Below are 25,356 nucleotides of genomic sequence, written 5' to 3'. Positions count from 1 at the left end.
AGGGAAAAAAAAAAAAAAAAAAGCATCAAGCTTGGCTGCCTACCAGGATCTCCTGTTTTAAAAATAGCTAGAGCATGTCCTGGCTGATAGGGAAAGACAGACAGACAGTTGGTGTATCTGTTATCTAGATTATTTTTCTATTATTTTTGCTAACAAAAATAACTCCATCGCAGTCATACAAATAACTATGTATTAGAGATTCCATCACAGCACTGTTAGCAGACATTGGTCAAAACTTTAATTCATTTGTTTGCTTTGGTTGGTACTGGTGGGTCTCATGATGCTGTTAGTAGTCTCATTAATTTAAATGTCACAGCAGGATCACGTATACAACTCTGCCTTGGGGCAAATTATTCTGATTTTATCAGGCACTGTCTGGAGCTGTGTAGAGCGCCTCCCAAAAAGGGCTTGCTCTTAGGCCTGAGCTTTGTCCATGGTTTGTTTTCCTTGTCATGCTGCTTGTAGCAGAGTTGTGCTTGCCCTGTCTGAAAGGTCCCAGCACCCTCTCCCTCCATGCAACACTCACTGCCAAATGCCTGCAGTCAGTATATGCTGCATTTGTGGTGCACACCTTTCCTCTGCAGGTAATTATCTGAGTCTGAGTAACTGCTCAGTATTTTCTGAGGCATYTGTAGAAGAAGATTCATCATGTGGGGCTGGAGAACAGGTACCTGTCTGCTTTTGTGCTGTTGTCTGCTCTCAGTAGTGCACAAAAAGCACATTACTGTGACTGATTTCCCACAGGAGATGTATTGCAGAGGCAGCAGGAAGAGCAGCTCTTGGCATTTATGGTGCACAAAATACTCTGCGTATGTCTTGAATTAGTGATGTCTCTCTTCCAGGTCCCTTTCACTGTGTTGCAGGGTGAGGGAGTGGAGTATCTTGGCCATGCGAACGATGCTGTGATCGCCATTTCCAACTACCGGCTGCACATTAAATTTAAGGATTCTGTGATCAATGTAAGTCTCAGTCTGCCTGTTCCTGTTGCTTGAACCATCAACTCTTGTGGTATTTCAGTGGGGCAWAACCTACTTCCATGATCTGTAGCTCAGGAGCTGTGCCTCTTGAAAGATGCCAAGCCCGATATTTTCTCTTGTTACTGCTGGTCATGCAGCTGCTATCCTGCTGCTGCACGAGGTGGAGACTGCTGTGCTGGTGTGTGGATRGGGTTATTCGGAGGATAATAATCAGGTCTTTCCCTTACTTTCYTTTTTCGTTCAAACACTAAACTTGGGGATTTTAAGACTGTTAAGGTGTTTTGGAGGCCAGCCTGCAGGGGACTTCTCTTGCACTGAGGCCAGCCRTTTGAGAGTCTCTTGGTGGGTGACTCCCTAGTCCCTCCATGGTGGGAGAGTGCCAGGCACAGAAGAGGAATCAGAGTAGTACCTCTTGGAAGAGACTTTGGAGGAGACTAGATCATGATACACCTGGGAGTGGATCTGTAGTGTGAACTAGATGCTGATGATTGTTCATAGAGCTATGGCTGGGCCTGATGGAACTAAGAGCAAAGCAGACGCAGTTGTTAACGTAGTATGTCTTGTCATGCCCTACATCTGTCCACTGCAGGTGCCTTTGAGGATGATGGAAAGTGTGGAGTGCCGGGATATGTTCCAGCTTCACATTGTCTGCAAGGACTCCAAAGTAATCAGGTATCCTATTTTATTGCTGTAGTGTAGAGACCACCAAATCTCATGATCACTGTTTGTGACCAAGATCCCCCCCCGCTCCCTCATTTTTCTTTTTTTTTTTTTTCCTCCCCCTTCTTTCCTGTTGCGTGGAATAGAGCTCCTTGTCTGTGTAGCTTGGCTGGCTATATTTACCCACTGAGTATGGTATACATATTGTGCTTGCAGGTGCCATTTCTCCACCTTTAAGCAGTGCCAGGAGTGGCTGAAGAGGCTAACTCGAGCCATTGCCCGCCCTGCTAAGCCTGAGGACCTCTTTGCATTTGCCTACCATGCATGGTGCTTAGGAGTCTGTGTTGATGAGGARGATCAACATGCACATCTCTGCCGTCCAGGTAAGCCTGTGGCCCATCCCCATGCTGCTCTGTTCAGAAGAGCAGCATATGTAACTTGAACCACTGTTCTGAATTCATTGCTCTGTATTACCTTCTGCTGTGGCCGTAGCCCAAGTCCATCTTGCTCAAAGTCATACTGTACATGGCCCCAGATTACCTAGATATACAGCRGATGTCTGGGTGCAGTTGGATAATAAGCACAGTAAAAAGAATAACACTAATCACAATTAGGAGCCCTTAAGCCAGCAASAGGTAAGCTTCCTGTTCCTTTCTCCTTGTAAATGAAGAAAACACCCCATACTTTGCTACTTTTCATTGTGATGATGAGAGRGATCAAGCAATCTTGTCCCTGGATAATAAATGTAATCAGATTTGAGGCATCATAATTAATATGATTCTGTCTGCATCTCTTCTCCTACACCTAGAAATGCCATGACATCCCTGTGATCAGGTCTGCAGAGAAGTGGTTCATTCGTACRCAGGCAAAAGTAAAACATTTGAACGCATAAAAATAATACCAGTATTGTAATGGTGCCCTCCTGTGGATCAACAGTTTGCCCTCTCCTGAACACGAAGTTCACTTTCAGTTGGTTTGTCTTTTAAACTGTTTCAGCATGAATGAAAGGGGATTAAAATGAATGKTAAACAAATGTGCTGGTATAAGAGGAGGAACCAAATTAAATGCCCATACACAGGTTGACAATGGAGGGATGGGGGGATGAACAGATTGACAGAAAAGTACTCAAAAGGAGCTGGTAGAGGAAAGGTAAAGTATGTGTTCTTTCCCTATTTCAAACACAAGAAATTACGAGATATTTGGTGTCTTTTAAAGATGATACTCTCTAGCCTAAACAAATTTTCCTGTGGAAATTGGTACCACAGAGTATGATGAATGAAGCCAAGAGCTTTTCAGGATTTATATTAAGATATAATATACARAGGCTATTTCCATGTCACTTTGTGCTCTGAAACTGAGGTCTAACACTGCAAAATAAGCAGAGGAATCATTGTGAAGGGTGAGTCTTTCTGGTATCTTAAGCACTACCGCTGCCATCCAGATGGCCTGTTGTAACTATCAGAGGTCTGGACAGAAACTATGAAGCTGCAACTAATAAGTTTGAATTTCATCAGTTCTTAGCTATCAGTAGATACACTGTGCTCTGTTCTTTCAGGTGACCATGTGAGATACCGATTTGAGATGGAGCTGGTGAGGATGGGCTTTGACTTGCAGAACGTCTGGCGAGTCTCTGACATCAACAACAATTACAAGTGAGTAGTTTGCTATCACCACTCTCCTCTCCTTTTCTTCTTCCTTGTCACAATCCCTGTGCAGAGAAGTGAATGAATCAGGCCACTACCTAATACTCCTTATTGGCCCTGATAACWCAGACAAATCAGCGTATGAGCTGGGTCCTCCTTCCTTCCCCCCTTCAAATTAGGGAACTGGACAAGAAATACACCCCAAACATCAGAGCTAGCATCARCTGATGTGCAGTGTATAATGTGGTGGGTATGGTTCATCCCTGAAGACATTTCAGAGTCTTGGAGAATTCCTCCATCACAGGGTTGCTTTTCTAATCAGTCGTTTTTCTCTAAAATTCTCACAGTTTGAAATGGAAAAAATACCAAGTTTCCRTAAAGGAGGGTAGCCATTCAGCCTAGTTAAGGAAGGATGCTGAAAAACTGGAGACATATCAGTGGATGGCTGTCAAGACGTTCAGAAGTGTAGGGAGCATAGCCTATAAGGAGAAGTGGAATGAGCTGGGCTTGCTCAGTCTGGTGAAGAGGCTAAATGGTGATTTACTTGCAGCCTACAACTGCTTGAAAGGCTGTTACAAAGGTGATAGAGCCAAATTCTTCTGGCAGTGGCGGATAATGCATTTTCAGGCAATGGCTACAAGTTGCAGCTTAGCGAGCTCAGATTGGACCCTGGGGAAAAAAAATCTTTCCCCAGGAGGGTGATGCAGCCCTGGGACRGGTCCCCAGAGAGGTAAGGGATGTCCATCATTGGAGGGTTTCAAGTGTCAGCTAGACAAAACCATGGTCACCCTCAGCTAGYGTTGTGAGTCGTCCCACTGTGAGTGCAATGTTGGAGTGGAGATCCCTAGAATGTCCTTCTCACCAGCACTGCAGTGATTCTAACCTGTGTTTTCTACTCTTGGAGAAGTAGAGGTGCTCTTGAAGTGCTTCCACCTTCTTTGCAGCAGGTGGCATTAAGCCAACAGTAGCAGGATTTTATTAAGCTTTGACTGACACGCATTTCTGAATGCCCTACATCGCTTTTCTTGACATGACTCGTATCCCTCGGTCTTTTCTCTGCTTCTGTTAGCAAAGGCATCCCTGTCGTCTGTACGTCAGACTGTTCCAGATCACCATTTTKGGGGGCATCTATGAAAACCTCAGGAACACTGGCTAGGGGAAATTCCCTTGGAATTTGGCAATTATTTGCCTGTTTTATTCTGTCATGTGCTTCATCAGAAATCCAAGCATCAAGCACCATATTTAGGGTTTAATTTACAATTTTCATTTGGACATACTGACAACATCATTGCTTTTGGATTGTTACGTGATTTTGTTGATGGTATCTGTGCAGTTTATTCAAGAACATCAAATAAAAATTAGTTTTCTGAACTGTTCAATTTTGGAGTACATAGCCTGTCCCTGGCCTAGCTAGAATCACTCCGTGTTTGTGCAGGCAGTCAGCCGTTTCCCTCACTAGTAGATTTTTGGGATGTGATTCCCTCTTGTTTTAAAGTCCACCTTAGATTAACCATCTGTGTTTAACTTCCTAGGAGTTATGGCCAGTAATACAGCAATCGTCTCTAAAGACAGATGTTTTATTTTTGAACGAGACTGGGAAGACAGAACTTGAAACAAACATCAGCAAGCTAGAGGCAGGCCTGTTTTTACTTTCCTAGTATCTGCTGAGTTCCTGTCTGGGGAACCTGGCAGGTCTCAGCTTCCTGCAGGTGTCCCAAGATCTTAAAGGTGGTGTAATTTGCTTGTGCAGCTCAGAAGCCAGTCAGAAAGACACAGGGAGTGTGCCTTTAAATCCTGCTTTGGCTTTTGATCATTACCACCTGCCTCTATTCACAGGAATCAGGTTACTTTTTAACTGTTTATAGTTCTTTTATCTTTTATTTCCCAGCATTGGCAAAACAATGTTGCTAGAGACAGGATACTCCAAGGTAATGGCTTTGTTCATTTTCTTTGAAGTTTGTTCTGAGATGTTCTTATCTGAGAGCTATTATCTTTTTCCTGGCGACAGCCATCATAAAATTAGAGCAATATAGGCATATAATAACTTCTCCTTCGGTCGTGATAAAAGAATACAATTTCAGCATACAGTAATAATAAAATTATTACATAATCTCACCATGGCTTTTGCATCTTCAGTAACTTGTGTACCCAGAAAATTGTACATGTTCTGAAATACCCCATCCAATGAACTCATGTTGTCTGAGCTGGAAACTTTCTTATTGGCTGTAATGGTAGTGGGATTTGTGTACACATAGTTCCATTTAAAAAAAAACAAAAACCTCATATTTCAGYGTTGATACCCATTTTCAGCACTTAGGCCTTTTTACAATCGTGATTTTATTGTTGATTTCATGCAAAAAAAGTTGTCTCAAGGTCTGTGTTTAAGACAGCCGATGTTATCTTCTCATTTCTGTGACCAATCCTATTTCATTTTTCTCTTATTTTGTTAAAGTTTTCTATGAATTTTAATACTTTGCTGGTATGGAAAGGGTGATACAAGCAAGTAAACTAAGCATTTGCCATATAAGTGTTTAGACAAGAAGTCCACAAAGATGATTAGCACCTGCAGTGATTAAAAAAAAAGTGTGGGTTTTTTTGGTTTTTTTTTTTTTTTTTTTTTTTTTTTTTTTTTTTTTTTTTTTTTTTTTTTTTTTTTTTGCTGTTATGGCTGTTACTTTTCATGTAAGAGGCTTTGCCAGTCCTTTTCTGTAGGCATGGCTTGTGTTGATTTATGCAGTTGTTTTATAGCTGCCTCCTTCTGCAATCAAACCTTATGGCTTAAAAAATTTTTCATTTGGTGGTTTGGGTCAGTGTGGTCCCAGGATTGTTGCAGTCCTACCACCCATCAGCGAATTATGTCACTTCACTGTTCATCTTTTTCCACTTGACATGCAAACATACTGAACAACACAGGGCCAAACATGGTTCCCTTTAGGACTCCCTAAGCTGTGAAAAATAACCATTTAACTTCTATACCTATATACCTCTTTTCTTTGAAAGAGCTCTTGTTCCACAAGAGGAACTTCTTATCTCATGGATTTTAGTTGTTTTAAGAGTCTTTGAGCCACCTGTGAAAAGACTTCTGAAAACCCAAATCCACTGTCAGCCGTATCTGTGGTATCTGCTTGTTCAGTGATGTCTCCAGACTCCAGATATTTGACATGTGACTTCCTTTCACAAAAGCCATGTTGACTCTTCCCAAGTGCACCATATTTACTCTTGTACTGACTGCCAGAGTCAGTTGCTTTGTACAGAAGTCGGACTTGAGTGGTTTCCCACGTTCTCCCCAGAGATTTTTTAAAAAACTGATAGCGTGTTTGCCACCTTTCATTCCTCTGGCACTAAAGCCAATGTAAGCAATAGCTTACACATCTCAGTTAATCATTCACCTAGTGCATATTTGGGTTGCTGTAGAACTGTTGAGTGAATATTATCTAGTCCTGGTGATAAGTTACTCTTCATTCTAGCAATTAGTTCTAAAATACCTACTGTTGATGTTTCCATATTACTCTCTTTCTCTGGCTTCTCCCTTGTAAAACAGGAGTAGTTATGGGAAGATCTTCATGTACTTTTCTGGTGAACACCAGTGAGAGTAGCTTTGCTGTTTTTTGTTATGATCTTGCACATCTATCAAACCTTTAGATTCTGTAGCAGGCAGACTGCCTTCAAGATGTTTGCAAAAGGTCTTCGTAACTTCATAGTTTTTGTCTTAATGTTTCTTTTCTCTAAAACTGCATGACACRCCTTGTTGGTTTTTAACTATTTTAAATTTAGGTTTACATTTGGCTCTTCAGGTTTGTGTCCTTTAGAAACACTTCTCCTCTTCGAAGGATGCCCTCTTACTTCTAATCTGTCTTTCACTGGCTGGTGAAGTCTGCCAGCTCCTTCTGTTTTTTTTTTTTTTGTTTGTTTTTGAGTTTTACATCACCCTGGGGAATGTATTTTAAAAAAAAATCTTTTTTTTGAGGAAGGGAAAGAAAAAGTTGGGGGGGAAAAAAAAGAAAAACAAAAAAAAAAACTTGCAGGTAAGTTTGCWGGTTGTTTATTGTAGTTTCCCTTTCCGAAGCTTATTTTTTACTGTAGTGGGGGAACTTTCCACTCTGTTGTTGAATTTTACTGTTTGATGGTCATGGTTACAAAATGTTTTCTTTTCTCTAATTTCTAATTTTTCAATTTTGGAGCAGCTACGTGCATGCTTAGGACTAAAGAAAGAGTTATGTCTCTTTCATACTGTTTGGGGACACCAAGAAGCAGGTGATAGCATCTAAAAATGTAGTCTTTGTATCATGTCATGGCACTTCCACATTTTATTTGGAAGCAACACAAATTTTCCACTGCAATTTCTGCCCTCACAGCCTTTCTGAATCTCTTTCARTCTATCACAGATGTTGTTTCTGTCATGCTCTGATGGTTGGTAGAGTAGCCCTAATGCTTTCCCGTTTCTCTTTAGCCTTGGGGATTTCYGTCCATGTGCATGTTGCTTGTTGATACTGGTAATTTAAGCCTCACACTTCACCTTCACACTTTTTAAGCATAATGCACTACATATTCACTGCCTTGACCTCTTCTGGTCTTCCTATAAAGCTTGTACCCTGACCTCACGGTACCACTAATAATCTTCCTTGTATCAAGTTTATAAGATTCTGATAAGCCAGCAGCCCATTTATCCTGGCTCTTCAGTTCCTCTACTTTATTTTTTTTTGGAATTCTAGCCCTAGAAGTGCACATGCACTTGATCTTATTGCCTGCTTTTATGCACCCTCCTTAAATTTGGGTTAACTTGACTGTCCTTTYATTTCTTATCTGAGTATTATTGCCTTCTGTTTAGCATTTTCCTAAGATACAGAGTTTTAGTGACTATAAACATGTTAGAACATGTGCTATACCAGCTCAGTTTTTAGTTTCAGACAGCTCCTGTAGTGCTTAATCTTCTGTTTTGATTTAGATGAAGCCTGGTCTGTAGACTTCAGGTCTTAATAGATATACGTTTTTTTCTCTGAAAACTGTATTCTGTATTTCTGCACACAGGAAAAAATAGACTTCYAGATCTTAATAGATGCTAGCTCTCTTTTATATACCATTACCCTCAGTCACACATTGAAATCGGGCTTCTCTGATTCACTGTACAGTTTGATATGTAGAATCAGAAGCATTTCAGAAGATGCTATCACAGATATCCTGGTCTTCAGCTTCTTACCTGTCAACTTAAATTTTGCTTCCTGAATTCCTCCTCTGCACTCTGTTTTTACCCCATGGACCACCATTGCCCTCTTCCTAGGGCTTCCCAAGAAGCTGTCTAGACACTGTGTAAAGTCTGCCATCTTCTAACATGGCAGGCAAGTCTTCATTAGCATCACAAACCAAATATCACTGACTGCTGTGCCCTGCCTATTGCCATCAGCTGCGATACTGCACCAAAGGGATACTCTGGACTCAGGGGAACACTAGGCCACCATCTGCAATTTGCCTTCTGGATTGTTTCCCCTTCTTTGACTTGCTTTCTTTCTGCCCTGAAACATTACTTCTAAGCAACAGGGGTTATAGCCTAGAGCTGAGACTGCTCTTTGATATTTCTTGTCCATTTATGTCTGCCTGCCTGAGCTCCTGGAGTTCAGCTGGTCTGATACTGAGGCAGTGCTTTGTCTCTGAAGCCTGCAACCTGCCTGCCTGGCATGCAGCCACGTGCTGCAAACCTGGGGCAGAACAGTTGCAGCAGTAACCAGGAAGCCTCTGCTCTCCTGGACATCACCTGTGCTTCACATTCTACTTGCGTTGCTCTTTCCCCTTCTCCCCAGCATATTGCTTTGCTTTTTGCTTCTTTCCTTTGGCACTCCTCTTGCCCTGCTCTTAATGTACTTGGAGTTGGGTTTTTTAATGTTTCAACATTTGAATTCATGTGGTCTCTTCCTTCCCCCCATTCCCCACCTCTAAGCTGAACTTCCATTTTCAGCCAAACTGATATACATTTAATTCATTCAGATCTGGGATTCCTTTTGAATTGCGGGTCTGTTTACCTTAGAGTTGAGTCCCCTCCACTGATTAGTGGTATGCACTTTGACATTCCCTAGGTCACCTGGTTGGTAGGGACTACCTTGTTACATTCCTCTCACTGCTGGCATGTATTTGGATGTATATGAGTCTAACTTCTGTCACGCCACCAAATAAGAAGATACTCTTTTTATATCTCCCTCATATAATTTTATTATAGCACTCACTGAAACACCATTCCCATCTTTCTGGACAGAATTGATTTTTTTTGTTGTACGTAAAGCTGATTTGTAGCCAACTAGAAACTGTATGTGTTTCTGGCTTTAAGTGGTGCAATAAAATTGAGAACCTGTTCCCTTAAAATGTCATATAAACTTAAATCCCAAGGATGTTCCAGAGGCATCCTTGGGAAGTACTAGGTTTCTTACCATGGTCCCTGGGATGAGGCCTGAGGTGGAAGGAGGCCATCTTCCCTCAGCCCATTCTTCAGTGTTTTTTGGGCTCTTCCTCTTCATGTCTGCTTCAGTAAAGTCTCAATGTGGGAAAAATGACCCAAAATTCTGCATGCTGCTAAGCTGAGGGGAAATCTGAGCAGCTCTTGCTTTCTGTCTCTACATAGTTTATCCAGTGCAGATTCTGGTTGCTGAGTTTTCATCTTGCCATGTTGCCTTCTTTTTCTAGGCTTTGTTCCAGCTATCCCCAGAAGCTGCTAGTTCCTGTCTGGATTACTGACAAGGAGCTGGAGAACGTGGCTTCATTTAGATCTTGGAAAAGGATCCCTGTTGTTGTGTACAGGTAAAAGCCAATACACTTTCCCCCACCCTACAATAGCTATCTTTTCCCTTAGTCTTTTGTACTCAGTGTTGTAAAGCCAGGCTTAATGGAGCATGTGTGCACGGCCATGGAGTGAAGGGAGACTGACAGCTACGTTCAGTCCACAGGCACCCACCTACCTGAAAACATGCCTGCTGTCAGGAACCCTCTCCCAACACGGACGTGAGCCTTGCTAGGAACTCAGTCTCTGATGATAAAACAGGATGTTCCCCAGAAGGGAGAAAAAAAATATTCCAAGAACTATTGCTTCTTTCATTTTTTCAGTTACACATAAAGATGTGGGTGACTTGCTTCATATTGGAGATGCAACAAGAATGCAGTCTGGAACTAGGGTTCTCTTTCTGTGAGTTTCAAAACTTTTTCCAGGATTGGTACTTGCCTAGCTGCTACTTCCAAAAGAAATCTTAGCCAAAAAAGGCCTGCTATATCACTCTTCTGTCTACTAGGTATTAAGGCTTGGATACAGCTTTTAATAACCAACTGGAAATTATTTTTATTTTAGCTGAGTTCTGAGAGTTCAAAAACACTTAGTTAACAGATGGGTCAAAACATTTGCACATGGCTGGAAGCTGATTCTCTTCTAGCTGGTAAATATGAATACTACCTATTCCCTGAGCAGAGCAGCTGTCCAGAAATAATATACACTTATATTAAAATGCAAGAGGCTATGCAGAAAATAAAGCAAGGTTTTGGGAAGCAATATCTAATTAAACATCATCTAGGAGAGTGATATGTCTGAAAGAAATGGAAGGTTAATTGAATAAGTGGACAGAAAGATACCTCAATTTGCATGTTGTAAAGTACACTGTGATTCCTAACATTAGCCTCTCTGTTAGTAGTTAGTAAATCCAAATACAAAAAGCTCTGAAAATATCAGTTGCACAACAAAGGGAAATGCTGAAAAGTACAAAAGCCAGGGAACAAAACCAGTGAATTTACATACACCTTAACTCTACATCTTCATGTTACATGATTTGTTATTAGGTGTGAGAAATAACTCAGTCGATTCTTACTGTAAGAATTAAATTTTAACAACAAAGTAACAATGAACTGTGGTTATCATATGAAGTCTTTTCCTCTTAGTAGCCAAGTCAGCTTAGTTAATTGTATTTGTGACTTTAGTAAAAATGGTCTGGCACTGGAGACAGTCCCATTATACATCACTACTTGAGGGCAAAGATGTGACTTTTTGGTATTCTCTTAGAATTATTCTGTTTAGAGTTTTATAACATCACTGTAATGGTACCCAGTAATTTACAGGCTGAGCTGTAATCCTTTGCAGCTGTAGATCAGATTACAAGGTGCTGACAAGTTACAAGATGGGACAAGTCATGAGTGCTTGCCCATATGTATCTGATTTCCATGCGTTCTTTAACCTTTGCCCTCAAGATTGAAGTCTTTTGGCCAGCAGAGTCCATGAGGGTCATGCCTGCTTCTGGAGTGTTCTTCCATATTAAGAAAGAAGAGAAGACATGAACAACCTAGCACTCAGCTCCATGGACAGGTGGGCTTGGGTGAATGCATCCGAAGAGCACTGAAGTGCTCACTGACTCAGTTACTGCAAGACTATTTACTAAAGTTAAGAAATTTTTGAGAACAAGGCTGAATTCACTGGTTCACAGTCAGATCTGTAAATCATACGCCACCAAAGGTATCATACTACATTATCAGTTTCCGTACAAAAAAGTACAATTTAGCTTTTTAAACATGGTAGAAATACAGGTCTCCATCTTTCTGTCCTCAGTGGAGATGCACAGCAGGAGCCTCCAGGCACAGTCCATTTTTAAAACGACACAAAGGATGCAATTAATTATTTAGCCGACTGTGAAGGGAGATGAGTATTATATGCTAGGTACTCCTCATTACTCTCTGTCTGCACAGCCACTTTCATAAGACCTTGAGACTATGCTAGCAAGACAGTTCCTCACAGATGCTCAGAAACCACCTTTGCCTATGGTCATGCTATAGTGAGTGTCAGAGAAGCAGCAGGAAGACAGCAGAGTTCCAGCCCCATTGCTGAGCACTCAGTCTCAGGCCTTCTGSTCATGCAGGAGTGGGCCAGACCTTTAATCCAGAGACTTGGAAACCAGAAACACTTACATAAAGGTTCCCAACTAAGATGCATTTTGGTGACAGCTGAGARGCAACAGCTTCATAAACTCTCTCTCAGCTCTTTCTTGTGTTTTAAGCTAAGCTGTTTGATCTCCCATTGCGGAGGAGCACTCATCTGGCTAGAATAACAGAGGGGAGATTTAAAAGCTATTAACTGCTGCTTCTTAGATGATAGTTATAGGTCAGCTGGCATGTGCTAACAGATCAAATGTGCCCTATCTGTGTGTTCTGAATGAGTCTGGAGCAGAGCTTAACTGATAAACCATAGAGGCACCTTATACTCTAATTTTGAATTCTGAAACGGCCTCAAGAGTAAACTGAGGCTCCCTAAGGAATCATTATGTCCATGTAACTTAAAATGCTATGGCACCTTCCACCATCTCAGTTYCAAGAAAAAGGAGCATTACTCTTTGGAGAAAATCTCTACAGAAGTCCTGAGCCAGAAAATAACTGAATGCTTCGTGTGCCCATGCTGGGGAGATTTGCAAGAGACTATAGAGTAAAGGTGTGGGTGCTACTCTTAATTGGGAAACACATCACTAGCTCAGTTCTGGCTGGCCCACTGACACTTGTCACGCTTTCTGCTTGCTGATCTCTTCATGCTCATCAATGCTGGCCATGTTTTGTTTTGTTTATTGGCACAAACTTATGTCTCTTGAAACTGGCTACCTCAGGACCATCCCCTGACCAGCATCTGTTGCACAGCTTAGTTTTTGGCACCAGGAAGTTTTCTGAATTTAGTATGACTCTCTGGCTATGTCCAGCACTGCATTAAACAGGCCGTTATTGACTTTATGTTTAAGYGTCCTCACACAATTCACATCTACACAGCTAAACTCTTCTATCCTTTTGCTATACCCCAAAGCGGTACCATCACATCCAAAGAGCCTATTGGAAGCAGTTCTCAGCACAGCACCTGCATTTCTCAGATACTGTCTGGGAAAGTGCTAGTTGGCACATGTCAAAAACTGGGGGTGTGCTAACAAACAAGCTTGGATGATCACAGGCCAGTGCTCAAGTCCACACCTTGGCTCTGTTTTGTTTACTAGTATAAACAAAGTCTTTGCTCCTGTGTGTGCTAACCATTCTTCAGCAATCYGAAAGCCAGTAACAGATCTCCTGGAAGTGACTGTTCCATAGTTTGCATTACAAAACAAAGCAGCAGCAGTGAATGGCACCAAAAGAAAAAGGACAATGTTTTGACTTAGCTGAACATGAATATTATTTCTTGGGAAGTCTTCAGTTTAGAGGTTTCATCAATATAATCTACCTGTTCAGAGCAATAATAAATTTTCTTGATTTACAGTTAAGTTCCCCCAAGAGAATAAGGAGATTTTTGTCTCTGAGAAGTACAATTATTAGCAAAACTATTTCCACAAACTGTTATAGCTGCTGGTGAGGTTGTGCACCACTGTTGGAAGGACATCTAAGCCTCACTACATTTTCTTGGTGTGCTACCTTATGGCAAATAATGTGAACAGACACTGTCATCCACTGTGGAATGGCATAGCCCCTTATAAGGAGGCAGCAGCATGAGAAGAAGAACTTTTCACCAGCATATCTAACAGCTGTAATTGGCAGTTAAACAACCTTTGAGTGATGGGTTKAAGCTTGTGCTAGTATGTTCCAGGATTTAGACCTTCATGTCCCCTTTTTGACAACAATGCAACATACTTTTGGAGACCTAAAGGAAAATGGTTGGAAGGGTTTTACCAAATGCTCTATCTATATCTTTATGTTCTTATGCCAACTCATCTTCAGAGAGCTGCTGCAAGGAGGGGCTGTGGGATAGGGAGAGGCAAGCATGGTGACTGTGAAGAACTGAGGTGCTGGGGCAGTCCAGGTACTCGTTCTGTCTCTGAGAAGGGCCAGGGACCAGTAGGAGAGGCTCAGGGAAGAAGTTCAACAAATGGGACAAGTATGCAGGTATTCTGCCCTGGTATATATATTTGGAGCAACTAGTAGCTTACAGATTTCTTAAAAGAGGTATTCAGGAGAATATATGATTATTTTCCATGGTCACTTTATGGACCTACCTTCCATGAATTTAATGTATCTTGGAACAAATTTATATTTCTTGGCTTCCACATCACCCTGGCAGTGAGTCTGTTATGTTGTTGTGGGAGGGAAAAAATGTATATATATTTTTTTTGTTGGTTGTGGGGGGATTTTTTTTTTTTTGTCTGTTTCTAAACTTTTGGTGTGGCCATTCCAGTATTCCTCTGTGTTTGTACTGGGTAAAAATAAGGCTAATCTCACTTTTTACTATTGCTCTTGACATTTTATGCCCCTCATATCCATTCTTGTCCCTCTACTGTGATGGAGTCATTGCTAACTTCAGTTATCTCTACAGTGAAGCTATTCTAGACCTCTGATTGTCCTTTTACCCTTGTCTGTAGTGTTTTGAATACTATATTTGAGTACTACATCCTTTCTGAGGTGGACTAGTAAGAAATCTATGCAACTTYGAAGGTGTAAGCATAAAATGTGGTGCCATGATGTTTTCTGTTTTGTTCTTTATTCCTTTCTTAATAACTCTTAACACTTTCTTAACCTTTTTGCTTCTCTCAAGCATTGAGCCGAGGCTTTTTGAGAACGAGACGGGGCTTCAAAGTCTTTGTCCTGATATTCAACAGCTGTTTTATACATAATTGCTTCATATTATAGCTAGGGATACTTTTTGCTTATCAGCTTATTTTCTATTTATCAGTATTAAATTTTACGTGCTATTTTTATTACCCAGTATCATGAGATYCTCTGCAACTTTTCCAGTCAGGTGTAGACTATCCTGGATAATTTGTATCACCAGTAAACTTTGTTACCTAATTGTCCACTCTTTCCAGGCCCTTTGTGAATGACTTGACTTGTATGCTGATGTGAAAAAYGAACACTTATTCGTACTTCATATCTTCTGCCAGGCCTTGATTAGTAACAGCTAGGGTAGGGTTCACATTTTAGGGTTTATTGATAAACACTAGCTCCACCCAGAAACTAGCCAATCTGGTGCTTAGTGAGCTAATCTTTCTAATTTACAACTGATAAATCAAATGGCTTAATAACCAGTGCTTACCTGGATGGGGAGATGGAGGGGGAGGAAAAAAAAAAAAAAAAGATAATGGGAGAACAGGATAGTATGACAATAGATAAGTATTATTTGCCCAAAGTATAACCATAATTATTTAAAATTCTCTTCTAATTTTTTTAGCGGGGTAATCACTAGAACAAATAGCAGCTTCCCCCTTGTTCAGAAACTCCCCCTTCATTTTAATGTCTGTCAAGACCTGGGCCTTGGCCATCAGCCCGCTAGGGATTGAGGCCCATCTGAGTTGTGGTTGACCCCTGTGGTTGAGCTGCTGCCATCCAGGGGCACAGGCTGTTCCTGCCAGCCACTCCTGCAAGCATTTGAACACTCCAGCGACCTGCTCATCTACAGTCTCATTTTGCCAGCTCTGTTAGCTGCTCCTGTTCTACTCAGAACCATCTCCTGTTCTTCACCACTGCAATTTGAGTGACCGGCTCTATGCCACTGCTGTTATGAATAGTGTTTATTTGCAATACCCTGCCCTATTTCACTGCTGGGTTGCAAGGACAGATGCAGTAAATGAAGCAGCGAAGATTGTACAAGTGCTGACTATACAYAGATAAATGAGGAAATTAATTCGCTGGGGTCGTTCCTCACCTCTTCAGTGAGCCTCATTAGGCTCTCACTTCTTTTGTAGACATGTGCGCAATGGGGCAGTGATTGCACGCTGCAGTCAGCCTGAAATCAGCTGGTGGGGCTGGCGCAATGCTGACGACGAGTATCTTGTGACATCTATTGCCAAAGCCTGTGCCTTGAATCCTGGAATAAAAGTATCCGGAGGAATGCCGCACAATGGAAGCAGCGATGGCAGTGAGGCCTGCGATGCTGACTTTGGTGAGACAGTGTACTCCTTCGCTATTTCCCAAAAGTGGAGATTATACAGTGGTTCCTACACCTAAGTGTTGGAAACGGGTTATGGGCAAATCTGTTTGCTTTTCTGACAGCAGAATATGGGGCTGTTATAATAGATTTAAATTTGATACCCAGACTGATAGTCTTGGTCATATCATCCCTTACCTGTAATATGTGGRACATGTCTTTGAGCCCATATTCAGCCAGTGTTTGGTTGCAGTGGCTGCTGTAKCAGGGATAAAGGTGCCACAAACTCAGTCTGTGCTGTCTCTGCAGACTCATCCCTGACTGCATGTTCAGGTGTGGAGAACGCTGGAACTCCTCAGAAGCTGCTGATTCTTGATGCTCGGTCCTACACTGCGGCTGTTGCCAACAGAGCAAAGGGAGGAGGCTGTGAATGTGAAGGTATGTTGGGCTAAGAAAATCTCAAAACACCTTCCCCTTGAACCTGTTTTATTGATTAAGTCTTGGAGCATGGTTTGGGCCAGGTCTGTGCTTTGGTATGCATTCTCTGGGAGCACGTTCCCCTTCTCAGTATTACAATGTTCAGTGTCCCAGATACATTGCTGCTGCTCCACAAAGCTTTTCTAGAAAAAGTGCTTACCTGCTGTTGGAGATTAGGAATAGTGCTGGGGAAGGGGGATACCAAACCACATGTATGAAGATACTTGCTTCAGTGGCAGCAGCTCTCTGATGTCTTTTTCTGTCTATGTTGTATTCAGAGTATTATCCAAACTGTGAAGTTGTGTTCATGGGCATGGCCAACATCCATTCCATCCGGAACAGTTTTCAGTATCTGCGTGCTGTCTGCAGTCAGGTGCCAGATCCCAGCAAGTAAGAGACCTTTCTCTCTAGCTGAATTGGATGCCATATCTGTTAAAGGTTCCTCCCTGTTCCTTTTTCCTCTCCCAGAGGTCCATCTCAGAAACTAGAGGGATAGGAAAGTGCTCGTGGTGCTTGAATACTGCCCATTTTGGTCCCTGGTAATCCAGAAGGGATTGGAGCACTGGGAGACTTAATTCCTATCTTTTCTGAGGGTTTCAAAAAAGACTTCAAGTAGCCATCTGGGAAAAACTGAAATTAGCTGTTGGATTCTTTGTACTTATTCCCAAGCTGGCTGACTTCTCTTTATGGAGATGGTTTTCACTGAGGACTCCAAAAAGTCTTTGGATAATATATATATTTTTTCCACTGGAAAGCTAAGCAATCACTTCCTTTCTTTTTTTCTTTCTTTTTTTTTTCCTTTTTTTTTTCTCTTGTGCACTAGCTGGCTTTCAGCTCTGGAGAGTACCAAGTGGCTGCAGCACCTTTCTGTCATGCTAAAGGCAGCAGTTCTGGTCTCAAGTGCAGTTGACAGAGAAGGCCGTCCAGTGCTGGTTCATTGCTCAGATGGCTGGGACAGGACTCCACAGATCGTAGCACTGGCAAAGATTCTCCTGGACCCTTACTATAGGACCATGGAGGTATAAGTTCTGCTACTCTRTTATTCTGTATCTGATAAAAGGCAGCTTTTGTCTTTTGAGTCTCTGAAGGAAGAATGTGGGTAGAACTGCATATGGTAATCAGCAGCTTAGTGGAATTTCAGAGCTGCTGTTGTAGATGTTGGGTTTTTCCATGTTCTCTTCCTGTCTGTTTTCYGTGAACTGTACCTCATGCTCGCACCCTTGCCCAGCTTGAAAGGACTTTGGTAAATATTCTGTTGTGTTCAAGGTTCAGCTACTTCCTACTCTTCCTGTATATATGCCTAAAGCTGTTTGATACAGAGAGAGGAGCTACTATTTTGTGTTTGGAAATCTCTGACTTTCAGGTAGCTTTGCTCCCAAGCCAAGCACTAATGTAGCTTCCCTTCCAGCCCTGCACTGCTGATAGATAGGACTTGCCTTGTCCTGCAGAGGTGCCTGCAGCAAAGTTGCCCGTGGTTAACTTTCTCTTTTATTCACAGGGCTTCCAAGTGCTTGTTGAATCAGACTGGCTAGATTTTGGTCACAAGTTTGGTGATCGCTGTGGTCACCAAGAGAAGGTAGAAGATCAGAATGAGCAATGTCCAGTATTTCTCCAGTGGCTGGATGCTGTTCATCAACTTCTGAAGCAATTTCCTTGCCTCTTTGAATTTAATGAAGCTTTTTTGGTAAGAAAAACATGCAAGCAAATGTCTCAATTCCTTGCCAGCTATAATCAGAGGTAGAAGGAAGGCCATGGTATTTTATGCTGCTCTAATTGAACGAAAACAAAAACTGAATTCTGTAAAAGTGGAAAAGTGTTTGAGTACTGCTTGGACTTTCTTCTGGCATGTCTGACATAACGTCACTGTGCAAGTCCAACCCTACCCTTTAGTTGTGATACTTTGACCTGCTTCAGTGCATGTGATGCCTCTGTCTGCTTCTCTTTAGCTGCTTGCACTTTCCTCCTTCTCCCAGTGAGTATTATAGGCACCAAGTCCTTAGCGAGTTGGACAGTGATGAAGATATATTCTCTGGGGTTTTTGTATCACGTTTTCTCCAGGTTCCCTTGTAGCCCTGTGAATTCAGATGGCTTCAGTAGCACTGTTTTCATCAAAAACCTGATTTGCGTCTCAGAGTGATATGAGTCTGAAACATTAAAAAGAAAATTAGGGGAATGATAGCTATTAATCTCTGGTTTATCAAATAATACACATTGTGGCTATATCCATTATAGGGATGGATATGTTATTAAAGTGAAGGCATCAATAAACTAAGTCAGTAATCCGTGACACCCGTTGCCATCCTGTCTTTGTCCTGCCCTCTGTGATGGAGAAGACAGCAGGGAGGTAGCCAGCTGGATGGGAAGCACATGAGTTGTCATGGAGGAGTGGAAGATATTGCCCTTAGAGATAAGGAGACACTGTTTTCTGACAGCTCTGACAATCGCTGCTCTTTTGATGGTGCAGGTGAAGCTGGTGCAGCACACATATTCCTGCCTGTACGGGACCTTCCTCGGGAACAGCCCGTGCGAACGAGAGATGCACAACATTTACAAGCGTACCTGCTCTGTGTGGTCCCTCCTGCGAGCTGGCAATAAGAACTTCCACAATCTTCTCTATATGCCAGGCTCTGAGCAGGCAAGTAAAGTTCCTGGCCTAACTCTCAAGGCTCTCTGCCTGCCAAGCACGAATGACAATATGAACGAGAGATTGAAGAGGTTTTCTTTTGTATTTATCTCTGAACGTAATGGTTGTTGCAGGTGCTGCATCCAGTGTGCCATGTACGAGCGCTGCATGTCTGGACAGCAGTGTATCTCCCAGCTTCCTCCCCTCATCCTCTAGGACAGGATGATATGGACATTTACTTGCCCCCAGGATCTCAAAGCCAGGAGTTCAGTGGCAGATGTCTGGACAGGTAAGAGAGTGGAGCCCCAGACACAGGTTTCCTACTCACAGGCTCTCCCACTCCCACCACCCCCCCAGGCTGTTTTCTCTRGCCAGTGTTACCTATCGCAGCTGTGATCTTTGTTCTGGAGAACAAGAGCTCTGTGGCATTGTCCCAGCCCCTGGAGAAGAGCGTGTACAGCTTCCCAGTGCACCAGAAAAGGCAGACTGCTGAGGCTGTACTGTAACGTTGTATGTTTCAGCTCAGGCTGCATGCCCTCTGCTACTCTCCCACCCTCCTCCCATCCCCAGTCATCTGTAATGAGGAATGCTTCCTTTCCCTCAACTCTGTCTCAACTAAAATTAGGGAAGTTTTAACAGTTGTGTTTTGAGATTTACTCTGGTTTGGGGTTCTAGATTACCAAAGACAAGATCTGTGGATGACCTGCTTTCAGCCTGCGACTCCAGCAGCCCACTGACTCGCACATCTAGTGATCCGAACCTGAATAACCACTGTCAGGAAGTCAGGGTGGGCCTGGAACCCTGGCATGCTAATACTGAGAGTGCTGAGCTACACTTGGGAGAAGGCAGCACAGTGGCTGCAGGAGAGACACAGCAGAAAGCAGAGGAGCAAGAGGAAAATGTCCCTCTGCAAACTAGCAGTAGTTCCAGTGGCCATGCTGAGCAGCAAGGGCATGGCGAGCAGCTGAGCAGCTGGGCTTCTGTGCCAGCAAGCAGTTTCTCTCTGTTAGCAGAAAAGGGAAATGGAACATATGTAGTGGAACTGGATGGTACGCACCCAGCTCCAAATCCATCTGGACAGGAAAATCTTGACAGAATTTGCACCAGTTCTGGAAAGCAGTTGGAAGCTTGCCCCCAGGAACCTTTGAAGGCTACTGGCTTGGTATCCAATGGAGGAGCCTGTCCCAGGAAAAACATTGCCTGTCAAGACATTCCCAGCCATGAGTCCCTCACTCCAAGCACTGCTTTACAGGATGCCCCAGGCCCTGCCCTGGGTATCCCCTGCCTGGAGGAAGACAATTGCAAAGGTGATACCAGAAGGAGTGGGCCTTGTGAGGAGCCTGGCCGGCTGGGGAAAGTTCCACTAGAGCAATGGCGTAAGACCATTTCCCAGAGCCAAAGCAGCGAATTCTCCTTCCTGGGATCCAACTGGGACAGTTTTCAAGGAATGGTAACATCGGTCCCCAATGGGGAGCCTACACCCAGACATCTCCTCTCTTACGGCTGTTGTAGCAAGAGGTTGAACAGCAAACAGCTGCGGGCACCTGGTCTGTGCCTCAGTAGCCAGTGGTCCACCAGGGAAGGTGTGAAACCCTCGGTCTGCTCTGGCCATGTTGGTACACATTTTGCAGGCCCAGCAGGGAAGCCCAGCCGTTCATGGCTACCCTGCCACCTGAAACAAGCATCTGGTACCAAACATGTGCCACCAAAATGTCCTTCTCCTGTGCCTCCTCTCTACCTGGATGATGATGGGCTTCCCTTCCCCACGGATGTGATTCAGCACAGGCTGCGACAGATTGAGGCCAGCTACAAGCAGGAGGTTGAACAGCTGCGCAGGCAGGTGCGAGAGCTGCAGCTGCGGCTGGACATACGTCACTTCTGTGCCCCTCCAGCTGAGCCACCGATGGACTATGAGGATGACTTTGTAAGTATGGATGACTCTGACACTCCAGCAGTACAGCTCCTGGCCAGCAAAGGTCCTTGCACCTTCCCCCTCACATTGCTTTCCCCATCCCACAGTTCTCATTCGCTTACAGTTGGAGTGGATATTTAAGACTGTTCCTATTGTGCTTTGGCCCCTTTTCCCTCTTGTTGGCATGCCATATCCTCATGTTATGCAGAGATAAGTCTACTATCCCTTCACTTCTTGAGGGCCATGCAATGGCTCCTTTATGGTCCTGAATTCATCTGCCTTTTGCTCCCCATATGGGGAACAGCAGAGCTGCCCACATTCCCCTCATGAGCACTGTGAATGTGGCTGGAGGGAATGAATGCCCTTGACAGAGGCAGCTGAGGAAATTTGTGACTGTGGCTCTTTTTGCAGACATGTCTAAAGGAATCAGATGGTAGTGACACCGAGGATTTCTGTTCCGATCACAGTGAAGACTGTTTGTCAGAAGCAAGCTGGGAACCTGTTGATAAAAAGGAGACTGAGGTATGGGTACTGTTATGACAGCAGTAAATACAGAATGAGAGAATATTTCTTTTCTGGTGATGGCAGCAGAGGGTGGGTTGGAGGTGAGTTAGAGCAGTAACCCTTATCCTTTAAGACAAGGTGCAAGAGGTCCAGCATCTTCCTGTTCCTGTTGTGTCCAGTACAGCAGATGGAATGTCAGAGCTCTTGGGTATTATTCTGTGACTTGTGGGACAGGCTCTATGGGTTAGCATATTTTGGTCCAAAGTCACATGTCAGCCTACACTTCAGTCCTAAGACACTGGTCGGTGTGGTGTACAAACTGAAACTGATGAGGACTGGTGTTTGTCCTAGGTCACACGGTGGGTTCCAGACCACATGGCCTCACACTGCTTTAACTGTGACTGTGAATTCTGGCTGGCCAAACGGAGGCATCACTGCAGGTAAACAATCTTCTCCCTGCAGTTCCACTAGTCTTCCCTGCCTGTTTCTCACAAACATCACAAATCCCATCTCTGCAATGTTTGTTCCCTTCAGCTCCCAGCAGAAAGTTTTAGCTCTTTCCTTTATTCGTCAAGCCCCATATAAATTCCTGGTAGATTTCTGGTCTTCTACATTAGTCTTATTTCTGTTTTCCCCATGTCTTTGATCTTTCTACTGGGTAGTAAATGCCTCAGTCCCTTTTCAGTGCTACTGAAGACCATCTTAAATACTTTTAAGAAATATGTTGACTAGGCATAAGTAAGGCTGAGATTTCACTGCTGAACGGGATCCTTTCTGCTTCCAGAAATTTTGCTGTGGTGTTTCCAGCTCTCTTTGCTCACTGTTTTTCTTATTCCTTGACAGGAATTGTGGGAATGTGTTTTGCGCTGGTTGCTGCCATCTGAAGCTGCCCATCCCTGATCAGCAGTTATATGACCCTGTCCTCGTTTGTAACTCCTGTTATGACCATATCCAAGTGTCTCGTGCCAGGGAGCTCATGAGCCAACATCTGAAGAAACCCATCGCCACAGCTTCCAGCTGAATGCCAGACAAAGGACCTGTCTAAGCCCAGCCTTTTCTCTCGCGGGTTTGAAGGGTGACTGCCTCCACTGTAATTGTGAAGGCCTTTGGTGTAACACTTGAACACCAAGCTTGAATGCACTGTCTTCAGCAGTCTTATTATCAGTCTGGAGCAGAGGAGCTCAAATTAGAGAGTATGGTATGTGTCGCCACTCTGGTACCAGTGGGTCCGTACAATGTAGTCTGACAACCTAGGGCTAAAGGGAGGACTGCAACCTCTTTCTTCTGTGGGCTGGAAAGCAATGTTTTCACAGATATTGCCTGTGCAAAGTACCCTCAAAGCAATAGAAAGGCATGTTTAGAACCAACTCCCCCTACAAAGGCAGGCTGTGTACAAGAAGAAAGAGGGCAGACTCCAGGCAGTACCATGTACCTGGAAGGATCTCAGTCTGGAGCAATTTTGTGGAGTCTCTTTCCATGGAGTGTGATTTGTGATCAGCTTGGTGAACAAGACTCATTAGCCATTACTAATTGATTTTCTCTTGAGTGTTGAAGAGAAATTAATTCTGGCTGAAAACAGGCCAAGCAGATTTTGCCTGTTTTCACACTCTGCTAGGACTGGTGAATGCACTTGACTTTGCCCCTGCCCCCCAGCGCTCTGGGGGGTAATGGGAGGTTGGCTTTTTCACTTCCTGCTCTGCCCATCTGCTTTGTCCGCAGTAGTGTCACAGCCTGGTGCTAACACAGGAATGGCACCCTGATCCTCTCCTGGCATGGAAACAGAACTCGTGTTCCTGTGTTGTTCCTCCTGCCCTTTCTGCCCTCAGCTCTCCACTTCCTATTGCTCTTTATCCTGAAAACTTGATATCTTGAGGGTATAGGCCATAATGTGTTGTTTTACCTCCTGGAATGTGCTGTCTGGTGTATGTGAGGGTTTCAGTCCAAATGCTGCTATATATTTCTGTGCACTTAATGTAACCCGAAAAAGGGAGAATGAAGCATTGATACCAAAATAAGGGTGGGGAAGGACACTGGCTGACATAGACACTACAGTCTGTGCTTTTCACTTTAGGATATACAACCAAGCTACAGTGATAGACATGACCTGTGGCATCTGTTCAGTCATGGAAGCAATCTCTTTGATTTTCCCTAGTACGACTTCTATTTAGTCTTGAAATTGACTTCCTTTTTTGTCTCCTGTACAGTGGTCAAAGTTCAGAGTTGCCAACTTGTAATTGCCTCTCTACTTCTTCTTTAAACTAGGGAGCAGGAATCCCAACTCACTCTAAGACAAAAGAAACAGGGTTTAGAAACAAAGGTTTAGAAAGAAAGTGGGCTTCAGGTGAACTTTTGCTTAATCTGTAGATCCCTCTGGGAATACCCATACTGCCTCCTTTCTAAGAAATCTGCAGATATTAGTGGGGAAGAACAGTCTGAATATGGGGCATTTCTTTATAGCAGTGTAGGTTTTCTTTCCAACTAAATGAAAATGTTGTATGTATTCTGTGCCTCATGAGCTGAGACTTTGATGTAGGGGGAGGACATACGAGGGCATTTGGTCTAATAACAAGTCAAACTACTTTACACTGTTATGATTTCACAGCTTTTTTGCAAATGGTTTGTCAACTCCAGCAGAGGGAATGGAATAATGACCCTTTCCTGCACTTTGACATGTCACCCTCTGGTTTTATAAATCTCTAGTGCAAGCAAAGCTAGCATCATCTGAAGACCCTGTACGTACTTGGACTATGCTTCTTTTTCCATACTGGGAACAACCAATATGGCTTTGGGAAGAGAAGGCACCTTGCTTCAGATTCTCTCCTGCCTTGTACCTTGCAGTCATTGCCAGACATGGAAGAGTGACCATCGGGCTGAAAGAAAAATTTGGATTTGGCCCTGTTTTGCACGTGCTGGAGTGACTGCAAGCAATAAGGAAGCCAGAAACTAGGTACTCCTGGCCCTTCAGTTCAGGCCGTTAGTCCAAACTGCTTTTAGCTCTTGTGAGTTTCGGCATCACAATGTGCTGGCCAAAAACTCTAAAATCAGTTCAATRGCATTGTGACAAACAAAATGTGCTGTACACTCAATACAGTTCAAATAAAATCTCTATATTAGTGCTGCTGCGTTTGGACTCATTCTTCAGTTTGTGGTGTATTCTTGTTTCACAAAACTTTCCTAGCTATTATTTGCTATCCTTTCCCTTAATCAAGGACAGGGAAGTAAACTCTGCCATGATCTTCTATACTGAGGACCTGTGCTTTTTTCCTATCAAAGCCTCAGGTGTCCAGTATACTAGCCACTCCCACCTTCTCCCTTGATGAATCCTTTCAGGAGAGTGGTTAGGGAGGATTCACTAGCTATTCACCAATATTTTTTGTACCACTTACACCCGATAAATTGTATCACCTTTGACTGTTCCTAGGGCTGGGATGGTTTCACTGCCTTCCACATAATCAATCATGGATCAATGTATGAATTGGATCATGAATTGGATCATGCATTGGATCAATGTATGAATTCCTCGTGGACCAAACCAGCATATGTGGGCAAAGTATCATTTACTTGCTTTCCATGTAACTTGTCTGAGCTAGTTTATGTGCATTTCCTTTCCATACCTGGCATTTGGCAGTATTCTTCTATATAGAATGAGAGATAAGGACTATTCCACTTAATCAGCCTGATGTGCCAAGGGTTAGGCAGGGAACCTTGCATCAGGTTTAGGGGGA

At 43.2% G+C, this 25,356-nt stretch overlaps 1 protein-coding gene across 1 annotated transcript in view; it reads left to right on the top strand.

Annotated features, from left to right (window-relative positions):
- MTMR4 (myotubularin related protein 4) overlaps positions 1-24,747 on the top strand; it is a 60,819-nt gene extending 36,072 nt beyond the window's left edge. The window contains exons 4-19 of the mRNA XM_085308393.1: positions 843-959; positions 1,567-1,649; positions 1,854-2,020; positions 3,193-3,289; positions 9,950-10,063; positions 15,934-16,130; positions 16,425-16,553; positions 16,871-16,982; positions 17,416-17,611; positions 18,091-18,276; positions 19,057-19,227; positions 19,350-19,504; positions 19,891-21,139; positions 21,539-21,649; positions 21,983-22,071; positions 22,475-24,747. Of these exons, the coding sequence (XP_085164519.1) occupies positions 843-959; positions 1,567-1,649; positions 1,854-2,020; positions 3,193-3,289; positions 9,950-10,063; positions 15,934-16,130; positions 16,425-16,553; positions 16,871-16,982; positions 17,416-17,611; positions 18,091-18,276; positions 19,057-19,227; positions 19,350-19,504; positions 19,891-21,139; positions 21,539-21,649; positions 21,983-22,071; positions 22,475-22,652 (3,351 nt within the window). The 3' untranslated portion in view covers positions 22,653-24,747. The remainder of the gene's footprint in view (positions 1-842; positions 960-1,566; positions 1,650-1,853; positions 2,021-3,192; positions 3,290-9,949; positions 10,064-15,933; positions 16,131-16,424; positions 16,554-16,870; positions 16,983-17,415; positions 17,612-18,090; positions 18,277-19,056; positions 19,228-19,349; positions 19,505-19,890; positions 21,140-21,538; positions 21,650-21,982; positions 22,072-22,474) is intronic.
- Positions 24,748-25,356: the final 609 nt, after the last annotated feature.

Source organism: Rhea americana, unplaced genomic scaffold (assembly GCF_003343005.1).
Source record: "Rhea americana isolate MKP2758 unplaced genomic scaffold, rheAme1 scaffold_274, whole genome shotgun sequence".
Classification (NCBI taxonomy): domain Eukaryota; kingdom Metazoa; phylum Chordata; class Aves; order Rheiformes; family Rheidae; genus Rhea; species Rhea americana.
Note: the sequence above shows the minus strand (reverse complement) of the source record. Positions and strands in the feature narration are given on the sequence as shown.